General features: G+C 46.6%; 1 protein-coding gene across 4 annotated transcripts in view; it reads left to right on the top strand.

The window, feature by feature from the left end:
* Window positions 1-15017, top strand: part of KIF4A (kinesin family member 4A) — a 93963-nt gene extending 78946 nt beyond the window's left edge. For 2 of the 4 annotated variants that reach the window (XM_090265300.1, XM_090265301.1), the window contains 9 exons: window positions 7-136; window positions 1211-1381; window positions 2005-2112; window positions 3092-3169; window positions 3531-3629; window positions 4198-4374; window positions 11205-11321; window positions 14346-14468; window positions 14757-15017. In XM_090265300.1, coding sequence (XP_090121426.1) covers window positions 7-136; window positions 1211-1381; window positions 2005-2112; window positions 3092-3169; window positions 3531-3629; window positions 4198-4374; window positions 11205-11321; window positions 14346-14468; window positions 14757-14957 — 1204 coding nt within the window. In that variant the 3' untranslated portion in view covers window positions 14958-15017. The remainder of the gene's footprint in view (window positions 1-6; window positions 137-1210; window positions 1382-2004; window positions 2113-3091; window positions 3170-3530; window positions 3630-4197; window positions 4375-11204; window positions 11322-14345; window positions 14469-14756) is intronic. The other 2 variants (XM_090265303.1, XM_090265302.1) reach the window with 2 other exon arrangements.
* The last annotated feature ends 2586 nt before the right edge of the window (window positions 15018-17603 follow it).

Below are 17603 nucleotides of genomic sequence, written 5' to 3' on the forward strand. Positions count from 1 at the left end.
CTGAAGGAGTGCCCAGATTGCAGACCTGCAGCAGAAGCTGCTGGATGCCGAAAGTGAAGACAGGCCCAAACAGCGCTGGGAGAATATTGCCACCATTCTGGAAGCCAAGTGTGCCCTGAAATATTTAATTGGAGAGGTAAACATCCCTCTTCCTACCAGGAGTTAGGGGTCTGGCTCAGCAGATAGAAGTGAGATGTTAGCCTGAAATACTGTCACTGTGTTATTGCCACTTTTCATGGTGGAAACCACAATGACACTAACCTTACAGAAATAGTTGTGTGGGTCAAAGGTTGGTGTGAGCAAGTGCTCAATAATGAGTGTTTGCTGTTATTATTAGGAAAAGGTTAGGATGCCATAGGAGGCCACTACTTACATAAATTATTATACTGGACTGCTTTTTAAGACACCTGTGAGATGTGTATCCAAAAAGTTTAAGATACAGTCTAGAAAAGAGATACTCATCTTTGACATACAAAGATTCCTCTTAAGGACAATCCATCTTCACTGCCCTCAAAATAATCTATCATCTCGCATTGTCACAAGAGGGATTAAAGTTGACCACCTCTGCTGATTGAGGCATTTTTCTCTCGAGACAAGCACGCAGACTCCTCCAACTCTGCCAGTTTGCACCATGTTATCCTCGCTGCATTTTGTGTCGGGTTAGGAGATTAGTCCTCCCGAAGAAATCGTGGTTAGTCCCATGAACGCTGGTGTCAGTGATGTTTGCCATCTGGGCTAGGAGAGAATATGTAAGGAGGCCAGCATAGCATATCCATCTGGCCTGAAGAGCCGGATCTGCAGTCTCAGCTAACGTGTCTGCGAGTTTCAACATGTGAACATAGACATTCCAAGATGGGACCTAATTGGCCCTAAGGGTGTGTCTTATGAATTTCTCTTTAAAATTAAGGAAGAACTTCTTATATGTCGGAATTGGGAGTTGTCACCTACTGTTCATGTTGGGTTTATTCTTGCCTTGAGGAAGAGCAGGAGATTGAATGACCTTATTGATGACTTCTAGCTCGAAGTTATCTATCTCAACAGAAACACCAGCTTTTGGCCTGGGCAGAGTCGTTACTATTCAATGGTAGACCGCATATGACATGAAAGCACCAGAGTGGACTTGGACATGGAAAACGGACATTTGCCTACCTAATGAATGGGGAAAGGTGGCCATGCTCCAAAGAAAATGACCTTCTTTTCTCCCTTCCAGCTGGTCTCCTCCAAAATACAGGTCAGCAAGCTCGAAAGCACCCTCAAACAGAACAAGGCCAGCTGTGCTGACATGCAGAAGATGCTGTTTGAGGAACGAAATCGTTTTGCTGAAATAGAGACAGAGTTGCAGGCAGAGCTGTTCAGAGTGGAGCAACAGCACCAGGAGAAGGTAAGCTGGCGAGCTGAGAGCTATACCAAGGAATAGACCATCGTTGCTTTCTGTTGCGAGTTTAAAAAAAAAAAATAATGACACCCTGGCTGGTGTGGCTCAGTGGATTGAGCACCGGCCTATCAACCAAAAGGCTGCCAGTTGGATTCCCAGTCAGGGCACATGCCTGGGTTGCAGGCCAGGTCCCCAGTTGGGGGTGTGCAAGAGACATCCAATTGATGTATCTCTTGTACATCAGTGTTCCTCTCCCTCTCTTCCTCCCTCCCTTCCCCTCTCTCTAAAAAAAATTAATTAAAAACAGTGGGGGGTATGATGTGTCCTTCAAAAGACCACGTAATCTTTTCCAAATTTTGCAAATAAGAAATCTGAAATATAAATCAGTGACGTGTCTCACTTTCCACATACCAGTGGCAAGAGCTTTTAGCCTCCATGTTGGTATTAAGATTGGTGTGCGTGGCGAACGTTGTGGGTGAAGGCGCTTGCTCCTTACTGCTTCCAGCCATGAGAGCCAAAGGGAACAGTGCCCTGCTGAATTGCAGAGGACTCATCCGGCTCTGCTTGGACTGGGCCAGGTCTCCCTTTCTCTTCTTCCTTTGGTCCCATTGGGTTGTGTCTTTCTCCAGGTGCTGTACCTTCTCAGCCAGCTGCAGCAAAGTCAGATGGCAGAAAAGCAGCTAGAGGTGTCCATGAGTGAGAAGGAGCAGCAGCTGCGGAGCACACTGAAGTGTCAGGTAGAGTGAGGCAGAGGTCCCCAGAACTGCACTACACGGGCCTCGCTGAAAATTGTCTGTTGTAGGTCATTGGACTTAGTTACTGAAAAAGGTTGATGATGGCAGCCTCTACTGCGTTTTGGCTCTAGTTGATCAATTGAAGGGTATTTAGAATGTAGCCACGCATGGAATAACCTCCTTTTTGGTTCAGAAATGACAGTACACACTCCATCCCAGACGCTGAGGCCTCCTGGTTCTTTCCGTCAACCCTGAGCTCTAAACAGTTGAGAAAGTTTAATTATCCAGTAGACTCCTAAGGGCGTTCAGCTGTCTCTTCCTGAGCCTGTTCTTCTGAGCTGAGACCTGACATGCTGATAAAGTGCCTGGGGTCTAAATTTCTGCCAGAGGCCAGGAGTGCCACACCCTTCGGTAACATGCCGGAACACTCTTTTATCCCACTTCAAAACTTTTTCCTGAACCTCTCATTTCTAGGGTTTCCTGGGTACCTCCCATCGAAGATAGAACCAAACTAGTTAAGGTCATATGCATGAATCTGGTTGTCTTAACTGCCAGGAACTTTAATCAGGCTTATTATTAGAATAGCAGATAAGCTGCCTAACTTGTGTTGAGAATGGTGAACAAAAACATCTGGGACCGCAGAGAAACAGAGCTGTCCGGGTGGGTTTCTTAATCGGCATCCCGACGTGAACGAGGGATGCGAGGCTGGAGAATGGAAAAGACTAGGGGAGCGTGTAGGGCAGAGCCCATGGTCTCTGCGATGGCCGTCAGGGCTGCTTAGGAGGCGCGGAATAGGAGTGGTGTTCTAGACACCTGGGAACTGGTAGGAATCGGGCATTTTTCTGGGTGCCAGGGCCTGCAGTGCAGAAGCCATCTGCTGCCAACAACTTGGCAGCAGTGTGTTTTCATCTCTGTGAGTTGTTTGGTAACCCACATGTAGTGCCCAAAATAACCCCATGGATGTCTGCACTCCTGGAAACAGGAAGAAGAACTTGAGAAGATGCGAGAAGTGTGTGTGCAAAACAAGCAGCTTCTCCGAGAGAATGAACTCATGAAGCAGGTAATACGGCCTCCCGCCCACTGAACAAGTCCCGGGAGACCCTGTTGCAGCTAGGGCCAACCCTTGGGAGCAGCCCTGAGGAGTGTGGTGACATGGCTCTGTTTTATGAGGTCAACATCAAGTGTCCATGTGATACAGTCAGGTGCATTTCAAAATGGTATCAACGCTCATTTTTCAACTTTGCTCTTTTCGGAATCTAATCCCGGTCTTGTAAAGCGGGAGTCCCTCAGCCTACTCTACCGTTACCTGGCCTCACTTGCATATGCTTCAAAATTAAGCTAGCTGAGGAACCTTGATGTTTGAGCCATGAACACTCTCAGAAGCTGCCCTGCAATATCCTTTGTCTCTTCTTTTCAAATAGAAACTGACTCTCCTCCAAGTAGCCAGCAAAAAGAAACCTCAACTTCCTAAGGATACCCCCCTCTCTCCAGACTCTTCTTTCGAATATATCCCACCTAAGGTAAACTGCTTAGTGCCCACGAGACCTTCGCAAAGCCAAGGTTGGGAGTCACTGTGCTAAAATCGCCTTTTAGAAGAGGTTGACAGGTAAAATTTCCAAATTCCAGCATCTCGATTTTCCCTGGAGTTCCAGATAAAAGTCGAATGCAATCCGGAGGAAAGTGACCCTTCTCCCTCCCTGGAGGACTGACTCTTGGCCATGTGCAGACATTATGTAACCCTGAGGGGGAGGAGCAAAAGAACGAGCAGCATTCCGCTGTCTGTGCAAAGATACTTATCAGATCATTAGTCTCTCCTCCCGCCCTCAGATTGCTCAGTCTCTTTCCCTGCAGTTTCTGTCCCTTCAGAGACTCTGCAAGGCCAAAGGTGGAAGCAGAATTTCTTCTGATTGGTAAAGCCAAGTGGGCTATATTTGAGGGAGTCTGAAATCTGTGCTCTGAGAAATAGCTGGCAATAGCTACTGGGAAGATGTGACCCACATGTTTTTGTTTTTGTTTTGGGGGGACTTGGGGGAGGGTTGTTTTGTTTGATTTTGCTATTAAATAACCATCCCAAAACTTTGTTCTTAGCCAAGACCTTCCCGTTTTAAAGAAAAGCTCCTGGAGCGAAATATGGACATCGAGGATCTACACTATTGTTCAGAGCATTCAGTGAATGAGCCTGGGGATGGTGCTACTGACGACGGGGATGATGAGGAATGGAAGCCAACAAAATTATTTAAGATGAACAAGAAGAACATCCAAGGGGTAGGAGGCAGCTGTCATCTGTGTCAGGGGTTCCAGTCCTTGTCTTCACTGCCAGTGGGAATGTACCTGCCCCACACCCTGCACCCGAGCCCCTAGGTCCCAGTCAGGGGCCTTGGCTCCGCAGAGCGGGGCCCATGGGCCCAACTCTGTATGAAACCCGGGGCCAGTAGAAGGGGCGGCCTGAGCGCACAGGCAGCTCTCTTCGTGTCTGCAGCTTCAGTGGTAGCGTTCTATGCCGTTTCTTTCAGCTGCTTCCAAAGTGATCATGGTGATCCTCCTCATTTTTATAGTGCTTACAGTTTATAAACCATTCTCATACATGTTGTCTCTTTCTGTTGTCACCAAAAATTCCGTGAGGTATTTATTCCTTGTTGTACAGATGGCTCTGAGACCTGCAGGAGGGAAGTGACCTTGTCCAAGGTTATAAAACCAGGTGACAGTCAGGACTTGAAATCAAATATTCTGACTCCAAGTTCAGTTCGTTTCTCTCACATCATAGCAGTAAAAATGACAGATCAGAAGCTGGGTGGGAACTTTATCTTCCCTGCCTAATGAAATGCGTTTGCTCCTTAGGCTCAGGGACAACAGGAGTGACAGCACAGGCTAATACTTAAGCTCGAACACACCAAGTTAAGGCTGGTTAGGAACAGTCTCACTTGGAGGCATATTGTACTTACTTACATGATGCCAGTCTTACACAGGTACCACCCATAGATGTTGGCGCTACAGTTTACCGCTCCCCAAACTGTGCCCGGCAGCCACATTCCACCCAAGGCGATCAGTTCACAAATAGGTTACTCGTTTTCATTAGCTGATAGGGCACCACGTAGGGAACGCAGCCTTATAAAGCCACGTAAGAAGCAGGTCAGGAGGAATAGACAGTGTTGGGGGCATCAAGTGATTTGGAAAGACTCATCAGGAATGCAATGTATTCGGACTGAGAGCTCATTGTTGGCCTCAGAGAGCTTATAATCTAACGGGAAAACAAGGCAAAGAAACAGAAGCACACCATAGAACCTCAGCATGTTCATCTGAGAAACGCACTCAGGAGTGTTTAAGAGTAACTGACTGCACAGCCAAACCAAGTAGATAGAGTTTAGGAAAATGCCAGGAAAGAGAAGACTTACGGCATTATAAGGCCAAAAGGGAAATGCATGTTGGGAGCAACTGGGAGACCATTTCTGGCCCAAGGAATAGCATATTGCTATCGGTTAGTAGAAGGAGTAGAGTGACAGAGGGCTGGGACACTTAGAGGAAATGGGACAGAACGTGTCTGACTTCCACTCACTTACTCGATGGACATTTATGGACTCTACTGTGGTTGAAGTAGAAAGCGTGAGCTGAATGCAGATAAGAGGGTCAGCTAGGTAACAGGAAGCAGAGTTGAAAAGTACACACAGAAAGGGCCTAATGCCCCTGGAAGGGAGTTTCCAAATTAGAAGCAAATCCAAGCATACTTTCCTCAAGGAAAGCTTATTGCACGTGTTACAGCACTCTTGCTCTAAGCCTAAAAAGGAAATATATAACCAAAATTGCAAGAATAGTATTTGCCGTCAGTGACAAATCCTGCGTCTAAAACCATGAGACGCGATTCCTTTCTATGCTTTCCCCCTGATTTTACGACTCGAGAAGAGACTGTAAGTGGCTTTAAGGGGAGCAAGCCCGGGTTCAATGTAGTGTCTCCCATTGTGCTAATCTCAAAGCGCGTGGATGCTGGGATCGCACTTTGATCAGGCTGCTCGTGGGCAGTCGCTTGTAGACCTTGATGCTTTGCATGAAGGTCATCCTGGCTGTTCTTGTTTCAGCCCTGCTGCAGTGGGCTGGTACAGTCACTAGGCTCCTGCAAAGCAGACTGCAGCAGACACCGAAATGATGACTTGTCCAAAGCTAACGCTGAAAAGGTCAGCTTCCTCACTCAGCCCTGTTTCCTACGTGCGCTAAGAATGTGCCAAGGGATAGGCCATGTATTATAGTTTAAAAAAGTAATAGCTTAGAAGCCAGGTGGACATGGGTTCCAGTCTTGAGTTTGTCACTGGTGAGTTGGATGACCGTAACCAAGCCACTTAATCTCCCTAGGCCTAGATTCTTCATCTATGTAATGAAGGGATTAGACTAGCACAGATGAATAATGTCCCTTTCAGCTCTAAAATACTGAGTCAGAATAACAGTTAAGGTTCTATAAAAGGGTTTTGTTGTTGTTTTTAATAAGTGGGTTGTAATAAAACTACCTTTATATGGGGTTGTATGGGAGCTGAGAAGTTAAAAGAAGAAATGGATGCAAAAGCACCTTGGGACAGATAAAATATGCAGGTACTGTTATTGAAGCACAGTAAGTGTTTTATTTTTATAAATATTCTCATTTGCCCCCCTGGGCAGAAAAGAGGAAGCAGGTATTGCCGTCTCTACCTTAGTGATTGATGAAAGAATGGAGGTGATCTTCGTTTGGGTGACTTGCCTAACATCATGCCCCGTATTAAATACAGAACTAGAGGCCAAGTCTCCTAATTCCTAGGCAGGTATTCTTTATGTCAAAATTTTTACTGGAGCATTTCATTCTAAAATACACTGAAATTAGTGCTAGAAGAATTATAGACTGTAAAGCAATCATTCTCAAGCCTGGCTGCACATTAGAATCCCCAAGGGAGCTTTTAAACACAGGAGCTAGGGACCTCACTCCCTAATATTCTGATTTAATTGATCTGAGGTGGGGCCTGGCCTTGCTGAAAAGCTCCCCAGAGATTTTGGATGTGCAATCAGGGTTGGAAACCACTGGCTTAAAGGAACCCTGGAGGTTCCTTTCAGCTCTACTTCCCACTCTACCTAAAGAAGCCCTCCATTAGAGCGGTCCTCCACTGTGGTGTTGGGACATGCCGGGCGGGTTGCCAACAGTTGTGGTACACCCACGTGTGCACACACACCACATACCTATATAACTGAGGTTCTGTCTGTGGGCAAGATCGTGCTCCCTGTTTTGCATTCTGATCTTGTCCTGTTGGGAGAAGGAATAAGATGGAGTTGTAACTAGTGCATATGGCATTCACGTGCATATATCTGTTGTGTGTTGTGACCATTCTGTAAGAACATCGCCAGGCGTATTTCTAACCTCTACTTCCTTGAAAACTGCTGGTAATGGGGAATCTCACATGGTGTTGCATAACTGTTAGGAAGGTGTTCCTTGTTGAGTTAAAATAGGCTGTCCTGTAAATCACCCTAGTGGCCCTTGGCTGTTTGAAAGTCTCGTTCTTCCTTATGACAGCCTTTCAGATACCACTCTCATACTGTCCCTTTGCATAAAATAGACACATGGGCAGGGTGAGAGAGTATCTTTGAGGCATACAGATGACTTTGTAAATGGTCAGGGGACTATCCCAGCGTATAGCAACCAATGGATCAGTGTTATCCTGGTGTGATGTCTCTAGGACATGTCGTAGAACTCTGTTTTGCCCTGTCTTATTCAAAGAAGCAAATAATTTTTTTAAAGATTTTTTTATTTGTGCTTGCCTCTTGCGCGCCCCTAACTGGGGACCTGGCCTGCAACCCGGGCCTGTGCCCTGACTGGGAATTGAACTGCTGACCCTCTGGTTTGCAGGCCGGTACTCAATCCACTGAGCCACACCAGCCAAGCCATTTTTTTTTTTTTTTTTTAAGATTTTTTTTTTTTTTGGTCCAGCATTGGCAGGTATGACAGATGGGCATTCCTGTCTATTGCTATTACAAATGTAAATGTGGTATACCTTTCTGTAAGGCAACTCGAAAATATATATCAAAAACCTTTAAATGTTCCTGTCTTTCGGCCCAGTAACCATACACATAAGAATTTATCCTAAGGAAACAGTTATTGGTGTGTAAAAAGATTTATTCACTCAACAAATCTTTTTTGAAAATCTAACTATGTATCAGGCACAGTTCCTAGGGGCTGAGGATATGGTATACAAGACAGTGAAGATCTTGGGCCTCATGATAGTGAAGAAAGACATTCTTCTGGAGAGAGACACACAGTCTCCAGAAAAACCAATAAACTCATTTTAGATGATAAGAGATCAAAAGAAAACATAGCAGAGTCACAGCTGGGGAAGGAAAAGGGTACTTCAGAAGAGTGCTTGGGAGAGGCCTCTCTGAGGAGGGGTTATTGAAGCTGAGATCTAAACAAAGTGAAGGAGCAAGTCAGGAAAAAATCAGAGCCGGAACATTAGGAAAAGGGAAAAGGCAGTGCAAAGATCTCAGGGCAGGATGCGCTTGGTTTGGGAAGGAGCAGCTGAAAAAGGCCAGTGTGGCCAGAGTGCATTGAGAAGCGGGAGAGAGTAGTCCAAGGTCAGATCAGAGGGGTAGTCAGGCCACATCGTTGTGACGTCTGGGTCATATTTATGTACCAGGATGTTCGCGGTAACATCATTTATACTAGCAAACAATTTCTTTCAAAGCAATCTTAATATTTAATGTAGGGGACTGGTTTAATAAATTGAGGTTTTTCACATAATGAAATACTATATACAGCTATTAAATATTAGAGATCACAGTTTTGATTTTCAGATTTTGTAGGTGATACATATTATTCTCATAATCAGAAAAGGCGTAATTATGGTTTCTTTGACCCTCACAACTGCAAAATAATGCTGAGGTCGTCATCTGAAAGAGATGGAAGGCCTTGCATTTAACTGTAAACCCAGTATGAATCCACAAAGACACGGAGGGGGGAAAAGCTATTATGATTTTAGGCCTAATTCACAAGACTCTTGGGTCTGTAATCAGGGAGGTGCCTGCATCAATCTACTTCACGGTGGTCACACCACATCTAGAAAAGTATGCTCATTTCTGGATGTCGCAGTGAAAGATGAGCATGGACAAATTGGTCTATAGTCAGGCCGGTGAGGATTCTTGGAAACCATATTATGTAGTGAATGAATCATTGAGGGAGCACTAGGTATGTTTAGCTTTGAGAGGATTTGGACAGAGAGGCACCGGGGAGTAACAATGATGCTCAGGGTTTGAACAGCTCTGCTCTGACAGGAGGGTTAAACTGATCCTATGTCATTCCAGGTGACAGAATTGTGTCCTGTGATCAAAAGTTGTACGGAAATGACCGTCATCTCAGGATAAATAGCCTTTGGGATAATGAGACCAGGGATATGAGTGACGTTCAAACATCACATCTGGCTTTAGACGCTCACTTGAGGTCTCTTCTGACACACCCATCATTCTGTGAGCTCTGCTACCTGTTTGTTCTGAGCTGCACTGTCCCTCTTCCTTCCAGCGTTGCTCCTCTAACATTGCTTCCTGTAATGCTGGTCACCTGTCTCTTTCCGGTTTAATGTCCTCTTTATTAAACACACACACACAGTGAACTCTTGAATGTGTCCACAGGGAAACACGCTTACTGATTAGGTGGGTTGAATACGTAGAAAGTACTTATGACAGTGCCTGGCATACATTAATGTCAACTATTACGACTGCATCCTAATTGGTAGGTGTGAAACAGGGCACTGTGAGCAGTAGGGACACATAGTGGCAAGTTCATAGAGGGAAAATGAATGCAACCAGGGGAGCTACATAAAGTCTGAAACCATGTCAGAGAATTCCTTATATTTCTTTATGAAAACTCAGAGGTGGTAAAAGGTATGCTCAGGAATAAAAAACACCTAATTCAAGAGACTTTGTTTGCCTGTGGTAGGGAGGGAGGGACGGAGGCGGGTGAATGGGATCAGTGACATCTGTCATATTTTACTTATGAAGGGTTGGTGTGGGGCCATGAATGCAGGGATTGGTTCTTTTTTTTAATTGTCTACACTCTTCTATGCTGGACAAAAATGATGCTGCCTGTACACGGATAGAGTGCCTCAGATGGGGTCTAGCCAACCCAAAGTACAATTAAGCAATTGCTCCCCATGATTTCTGAACTCCAGGTTCCTGCCCGACTGCATTTGCTTTTGGATGGCCATCTCACACTTCAGACTCCTGGAACTTGACAATACCGCCAGTCCCTAGGCCTTTTGTGCAAAAACTAATTTTAAGCCAGATCCCCACCCCCACCCCCATGTTATATTTAGTATGGCTGACTTGGGGTGGGGGGACCTAAATCCCAGAATTGCATTGATCCCTGTTACAACTTTTCTTTTACTTTCGGCCCATAATTTCAGCCTGTCAGAATGTTTTTGAATTGTGATTCTGTTATCTTACCTATCAGTCATCCTTCCAGCTTTATGTTGTTGTTACAGCTGATGAATATGCCTACCTTGTAGGCCAGTTTATGAGATTCAAATGAGATTTTGCGTTAGTGTACTATATGAAAGTACTCTGAAAACTGTAAAGTGCTATACAGATGTAAATGATGGTTCATCTCATCAGCGACTCATTAAAATGCTGCATGATTCCAGTGCTGAAGACAAAGCCCAGGCTGACACTGAACAAACTAGAAATGGGAGCTGGATGAAGTACAGTCAGGCAGATCTAAAGACACCAAGCCACTGTGCTCAGGCCTTAAATATACCACACTGCCCTGCCATCCAGCTTGCGTTTCTTCACTTTGCCCATAAAGTTATCATGAGAGCCTCTGTCAGTTGCCCGGCATTGTTACGATATTCCTCTGATCTGTCTTTGAAGTATTTTCTGCGCCCCCCCCCCCCGCCCCACAAATGGATTTGTCTGGCTTGGCTTGTTCTTGGTAAACCTGTGCTGATTCATGTTGGTCGTCATTTCACTGAAGAGAGGACTGAGGAGACAGGAGCTTGGTAAAGTTGCTGGTACTCCATGTTTTTGATAAAGGCTTGCAAACGAAGGAAAGGCCCCTTATACCAGTCTTGTAACCCTTTCAGTAATGAGCCTTTGTTTTGCAGTGTTCCTGCAAGGGCTGGTGTGGGAACAGGCAGTGTGGGTGCAGGAGACAGAAGTCGAACTGCGGCGTGGACTGCAGCTGTGACCCCACGAAGTGTAGGAACCGTCAGCCAGACGAGGTAGGATCGGCTCTGTTGCCCCTGACCTTCCCCGCTCGCTTCTGCCCTTCTCTTCATCCTGAAACTGCTGAGTCTCCTGCATAGCTCTTCCCACCCTTGTCCTTCCCTCTGCAATCAGAAAAACACACCGTTCGCTTAATCCTTCTTCCTCGCTGCTAGCCTGTGCACACATCCCCTTCAGAAACCACAGCCCTTCGCAGGAGGTTCCCAGGTATGAGCTCCCCATTCCCCGCCTTGACTACAAAGTTTCTGAGGCAGGAACAAGGAACAAGAAAGCAGGCGTACAGACACAGAAGATCAGGCTAATCCAGAGGCTTAACTGGAACTGTAAGGGCCACATGCTGGGTGGCAGCTTCCAGGAAGGAAGTTAATCCTTCTGACATGTTGAGACATTGGTTACTTAGCCCCTCTCCATGGGAACTAGCTATTCCATGGCTCTAGGAGAAGACCCAGAGGAACATGGTCTTCCTAATAGTCACTGTTGTGAGCCAGGTTACTGGTAGCTGCCCTCCCTGTATCACTCCCACGAGTAGCAAACTCAGGACAACAGAACATGTGCTGAGCAGGGCAGTGCCAAGCAGGGCAGGTCCACACGCCTGCCGCCTAGCTGTGCCCACAGCAAGAGCTCCTTCCTACAACTCTCTGTGTGACCAACGATGATTTTAGCAAGCTCAACCTACTGATTATTCATCATGCACTTCCTGAACGGCTACATGTAAGCAGCTTTGCCCTGAGTTTTTCATCAAAAACACTTCTAAGGCAGGTAGTCATTAGAGAACTGAAACAGCCAGCAGGAGGGAAGGCTAACAAGGGTCGGTGTCACAGGGACCTTAGTAGTCGGTTCCCGTGGTTTTCTTCAATTTAGATTCTAGACTCCTATGATGGCTCCATGGAAATGCCTCCAAGCAGGTGTACATGACCTTACTCAGTGTGACCCCTCTTCAACCAAAGCAGCTTGCTCTTCGCTTGTTTACACACTGGGCTTCCTCTTAGGATTTCAGTTGTAAAGACCACTGATGTATGCCAATGCTTTCATTTTACTGAGAAGGAAACTAAGGCCCAGAGATAAGTTCAAGTGACTCACCTGCTAACAGACAGCTGCTGTGACAGCTAAAATTATACCTCAGGATCACACTCCGTGACTTGAAATTATACTGCAAAGTGACAGGAATCAAAACAGCATGGTATTGGCAGGAAAACAGACATGCAGACCAAATGAAACAGAACTGAGAGCCCAGAAATAAACCCACATGTATAAGGGCAAATAATTTTCAACAAAGGAGCCAAAAGCACAATAGAAAACAGAAAGCCTCTTCAATAAGTGGTGCTGGGCATATTGGAAAGACAAATGCAGAAAAATTAAACTAGACTACTATTTGTCACCATACACAAAAATTAACTCAAAATTGATTAAAGACCTAAATATAAGACCTGAAACAATGAATTACAGAGAAGAAACTGTGGTACTAAACCTATCCACTTTGGTCGTAGAAATGATTTTATTAATTTGACCCCAAAGGCAAGGAAAGTAAAGGCAAAAATAAATAAATGGGACTAAGACTAAAAAGCTCCTGCAGAGCTAAAGAACCCGCCAACACAACAAAAAGGCAACCAACTGAGTAGGAGAATATATATACAAACAACACCTCTGATAAGGGGTTAATATCCAAAATATATCAGAAACTCATACAATTCAGCAACAACCAAAAAATCCAATTAAAAATGGGCACAGGGTCTGAATAAAAACGTCAAAGAACGCGTACAGGTGGCCAACAGATATATGAAGAGATACACAACTTCACCAGCTTTTAGAGAAATGCAAATCAAAATGTCAATGAGCTACCACCTCACACCTGTCAGAATGGCCATCATCAACAAGACAGGTAATAACAAGTATTGGGGAGGTTGTGGAGAAAAAGGAACCCTCATTCACTGCTGGTGGGGATGTAAACTGGCGCAGCCACTGTGGAAGACAGTATGGAGGTTCCTCAAAAAATTAAGAGTAGAATTACCATATGACCTGACAATCCTCTTCTGGGTATCTACCCAAAATTTTTGAAAACTTGTATTTGCAAAAATATATGCACCCCTATGTTCATTGCTGCATTATTCACGGTGGCCAACCCATGGAAACAACCGATGATGAGATAGAGAAGATGTGGTACATATATACAATGGAATATTACTCAGCCATAGAAAGGATGAAATACTGTCACTTGCACCAGCATGGATATCGTGCTAAGTGAAATAAGTCAGACAGGTAAAGTCAAGAACTATGATTTCAATCATCTGGGGTATAGAACTGAAAGCAGCAAATGAACAAACAAAAACCCAGACACACACAACAGTCTGGTGGTTACCAGGGGGAAGGGGGAAGGTAGTAAAGGGTAGAGGAGACCAAATATATGGTGATAGAAGGAGATTTGACTTTGGATGGTGGGCACACAGTGTAACATACAACTGATGTATCACAGAAATTTACACTTGCAACCTGTATAATTTTATTAACCAATGTCACACCAATACATTTAATAAAAATTTTGAAAGATCCTAGACTTGTAAAAAAAAAAAAAAAAAGAAAGATTAGGCCTCAGGCTTCCTGACACTTAATCCAGTTCTTTTTTCATAACAGCAGGTTATAATTGTAATCAAAGATCTACCACAGAGTCACCTTGTTACCTAAGTGACTTCTTTCTCTGGGCTTCAGTTCCTTCTTGAGAAAAAGACACCCCCCTGCTAAGAAAGAAACTGCTGATTGGAGAAAGGGAAGGTTAATCAAAGAAATGATCAAAGCTTGGTCTTGTTTAAACGTTGCCTTGTGATGGTCGTGGGCCGCTGTTCCACTCAGTCCTTTGCCTGCAGAAGCTGCCATCAAGCACTATGGCCTCCCCAAGCGGGGTCTCCCTAAGATTTGCTTAGACGCTGATAAGGGCCTCCCAGCTGGTGTCTCACCAGTTGAAGGGGGGCAGTGATTCTGTAACCCTGGGAATTGAACTTCCAACAGCCTGTCTACTTGATTCATAGGAGAGCTTGGGCACTGTTGAGCAGACCCAGGATTCCGAAGGCTCCTTCAAACTGGAGGATCCCACAGAGGTGACCCCAGGATTGAGCTTCTTCAAGCCCATCTGTGCCACTCCAAACAGCAAGGTGGGCGGGCTGCAAGGCGGCCATTTGCAGCCGTGTTATCATCCCTCTCTGCCTCAGCTCTGAAAGAGAGTGGTGCGGGGAGGGGGACAGGGACAGCCTGCCTGTTGGGAGCTGGGAATGGGCCGTAGGTTAAAGTCTGTTTCCTCCCAAAGATCAGTCTCAGGGGACATCTTGTACTCTTGGTTGCTTGCTGAGCATTCGTGGGGCCTGAGCTGGGCTGACCCTCTGCACCCCCTACCTGCCCTCCCCACCCCCAGACCTAGCCAGACCTGTTTCTGTCCTTCCTAGATCCTAAAAGAGATATCTGAGGTGAAGCAGATTCTGTTGAAGACCTCTCCAGTCGCCTCCGCCCTTGGCCTTCCAGAGGTGAAACAGGTAGCCACACAATCCCAAGAAAATAAAGCTCTGGGGAAGAAAAAGAAACGAGCTCTGGCCAGCAATATGAGCTTTTTCTCTGGCTGCTCCCCTTCTGAAGAAGAAGCCCACTGAAGTTGGACTCGTGACCTCTGCCCCAGTCTGGCTCAGGATGTGCCTTCTGGTTGCAGCCAGGGCGGGCGTTTTCATTTTTATTTTTTTTTTAATGACTCCTCTAGATTTCAGGTTTCTTGCTGTTGAAGGAAAGGGACAGCATGTTACTGAAAGAGAAGGAACATTTATTGGATGTTGGCCCTCCAATCCCAGACTACTGCTCTCTTCTCCAGAAGGACACTCAGCTGCCTGCTGAGGAGCGAACCAACTGACCTTCCTGCTGATTCTCAGCAACCAGCCCCCAGTCCAGTCCAGCTCTTTCCGATTCACTGTCTCCCAGTGGGGGTGAGGCCGAGGCTGTCTTATCTCTGGGTTGTGTCAGTTTAATGGCGGGAGCCTGGCCTAAGGTGTGGGGGGGCGGAGGTGGCTGGGACCAGTCCTTCACGCCCACCTCAGGAAGGGGGTCTCCGTGGTGCTGAGGTAAATGAAATCTTTCAAGATGTTCATGTTTTAGTGATATAAATAAATAAATAAAGCTCAGCGCTTCTGCTGTTTGGAAAGACCCTTCTGGGCTCCACTTTCAACCTGCGTTCCTCAGCCCCTGGCAATGCCATGAAGGACAATCCACGCAAGCAGCCAGGGCCTCACTGCCTTGTCGTGGCTCCGTCCCCCATGGGGAGTATGGAGCACTGTGCTGTGTGTTCATGTCACTCTGCTACCTTAGGAAATCGGAATCCCACTAACAAGGCCTGTGGCCTGAACCACCACTGTACAGCCTGCTGGGCCTCGAGACTTGGGATGAAGGATCATGTTTAAATACTACACACCTGCAGTTTTATTTGAAGTCACAAACTTAGTAATAGAGCTAGGACTGGAACCCAGGTCTCATGCCGAAGCGTCTTGTGTGACAGGAGCTGCAGCGTTGACCATCCCTAACGCCCTGCAGCCTCATTTGTTCTCAGCCTGAGGGCCGTGGCCTCCTCCTTAGTAAGCATCTGAGGTCTCCATTTCTGCCTAAAGCTAAACCGGGGGCCAGCCCTGGAATGCCGAACAACGGGTTACTGACTGGCCTTGGAGCCTTCTGAAGAATTTGCAAGCCCTGGGCTTCTCATATCCATGCATTCTGAATCCTAGCTCCCCACCCCCATAAAAGCTCCCAAAGCACCCCTCAGGACTTGGAGCATAAAAGGCAAGACTCCTCTGGAGTCCACCAGCACCAAGCGAAGGGAACTGAAGGACGACCTGCTGAGAATGAAGCCTGCGGAGGACGGGGTGCCCCTCAGCCCTCTCTGGCCTCCTGCCAGCAAGCAGCCCTGCTTCTCTGCATTTTAATGTTGAGGGAGCAGGAGAGCCTCTGCCATTGCCAACTAGAGCCCCTGGATACAATGGGCAGGCAGGGAGGGAGGGGGGCTGTCTCTCGGCATAAGAGAGTCAGTCTTCCTTCTCGCTGCTCCAACTCCAGTGCGTGTTGGGGGAGGGGAAACCAGCCATCCCCAGAGTGGCATCCTCTCCCACCGGCACCGCGTCCCCCACAGGCTTTGGGCCATCAGCTCCCCAGAAAGGTAGAGAAGGAAGGTCAGTCAAGGTGGCCCCCAGCCCGTGTCCCACCCAGAGCCCTGTGCCGTAGCGCCAGCCAGCTCTCTCCACTGAGGGTGTAGTGACAGCATCTTTTGTATGTCGTGGATGGAAAAGGCCACATAGTAAACCTGACCAGCTCAGGGGAGGCCTGCGTGGTCGCCTTACCCACTCAGAGACCAAGAGTAATCGCCTAGGATGGTCTGAACCATAAACATTCCCCACTGGAAGCGGGCAGTCACATCCCAGAGCTGCATCTTCCCTGACACAGTTGATCTTTAGCCTAAGTCAGGTTGGCTGTTGTCTTCTTGCATTTAAGATAACATACTTCTGGAATGTCAGAGCCCTTGTTTCCAGAACCCTCGGGGCACACTCACTGCCACAGAGCCCATGGGCCCCTCCTTGTTATCCTGTTCCCCACACACTGTCTGTATGGGCTGTAAACGTAGTTGTTTACTGACTGTCCTGTGGCCACCCATGTAAAAGAAGTATGTGTCTCTTTTAGTTTGTATCTAATCTCAGAGATACCCCGCTTTGCTTTCTCCTGACCCCTTAATCCACCACCCGTGGATTCATGTAACCCTCCTGCCGTGTCTTCCTTTGATTCTAGTGTGTAAAATAGGCTGTAAAACTGCCATTCTCTGGAGCATTTTCTCAATCCCTTGAGATTTTGCTTCCCAGCAATTGCCGTCAGTTTGGCGCAAATCAGCTCAAAATTCTTGATAGGTTATCGACAATGTGCTCATCTTTCAAAAGCCTGTGATCCTAACACCCTACACCCCTCAAATGATTTGTGGAAGGAGATTTTAGCTGCTTTGGAGATAAAGCAGCTGGAGTGACACACGTTTCAACCATCCTGAATGAGTATATCCTGGCTGGGGTGTTGGAGGGAAAGAGGAGGATCCACAAGGTCAATGGGGACCCCTGGCCTAGAAACAGGGTGACCTGCTGTCCAGATTTCAGGAAGTAGCTTGCATTTTTCTCTTATCCATGCAATTTGCAGAAGTAGAAGTAGCCTCCCAAGAGGGAAGGGAGGCTGTCCTGCCCCGAAGCCTGAGGCCCAATGCTGGGCTCCCTCACACACACACCCAT

The sequence above is a fragment of the Furipterus horrens genome, unplaced genomic scaffold (genome assembly GCF_987537825.1).
Source record: "Furipterus horrens unplaced genomic scaffold, mFurHor1.1.pri manual_scaffold_17, whole genome shotgun sequence".
NCBI classification, from domain to species: Eukaryota; Metazoa; Chordata; class Mammalia; order Chiroptera; family Furipteridae; genus Furipterus; species Furipterus horrens.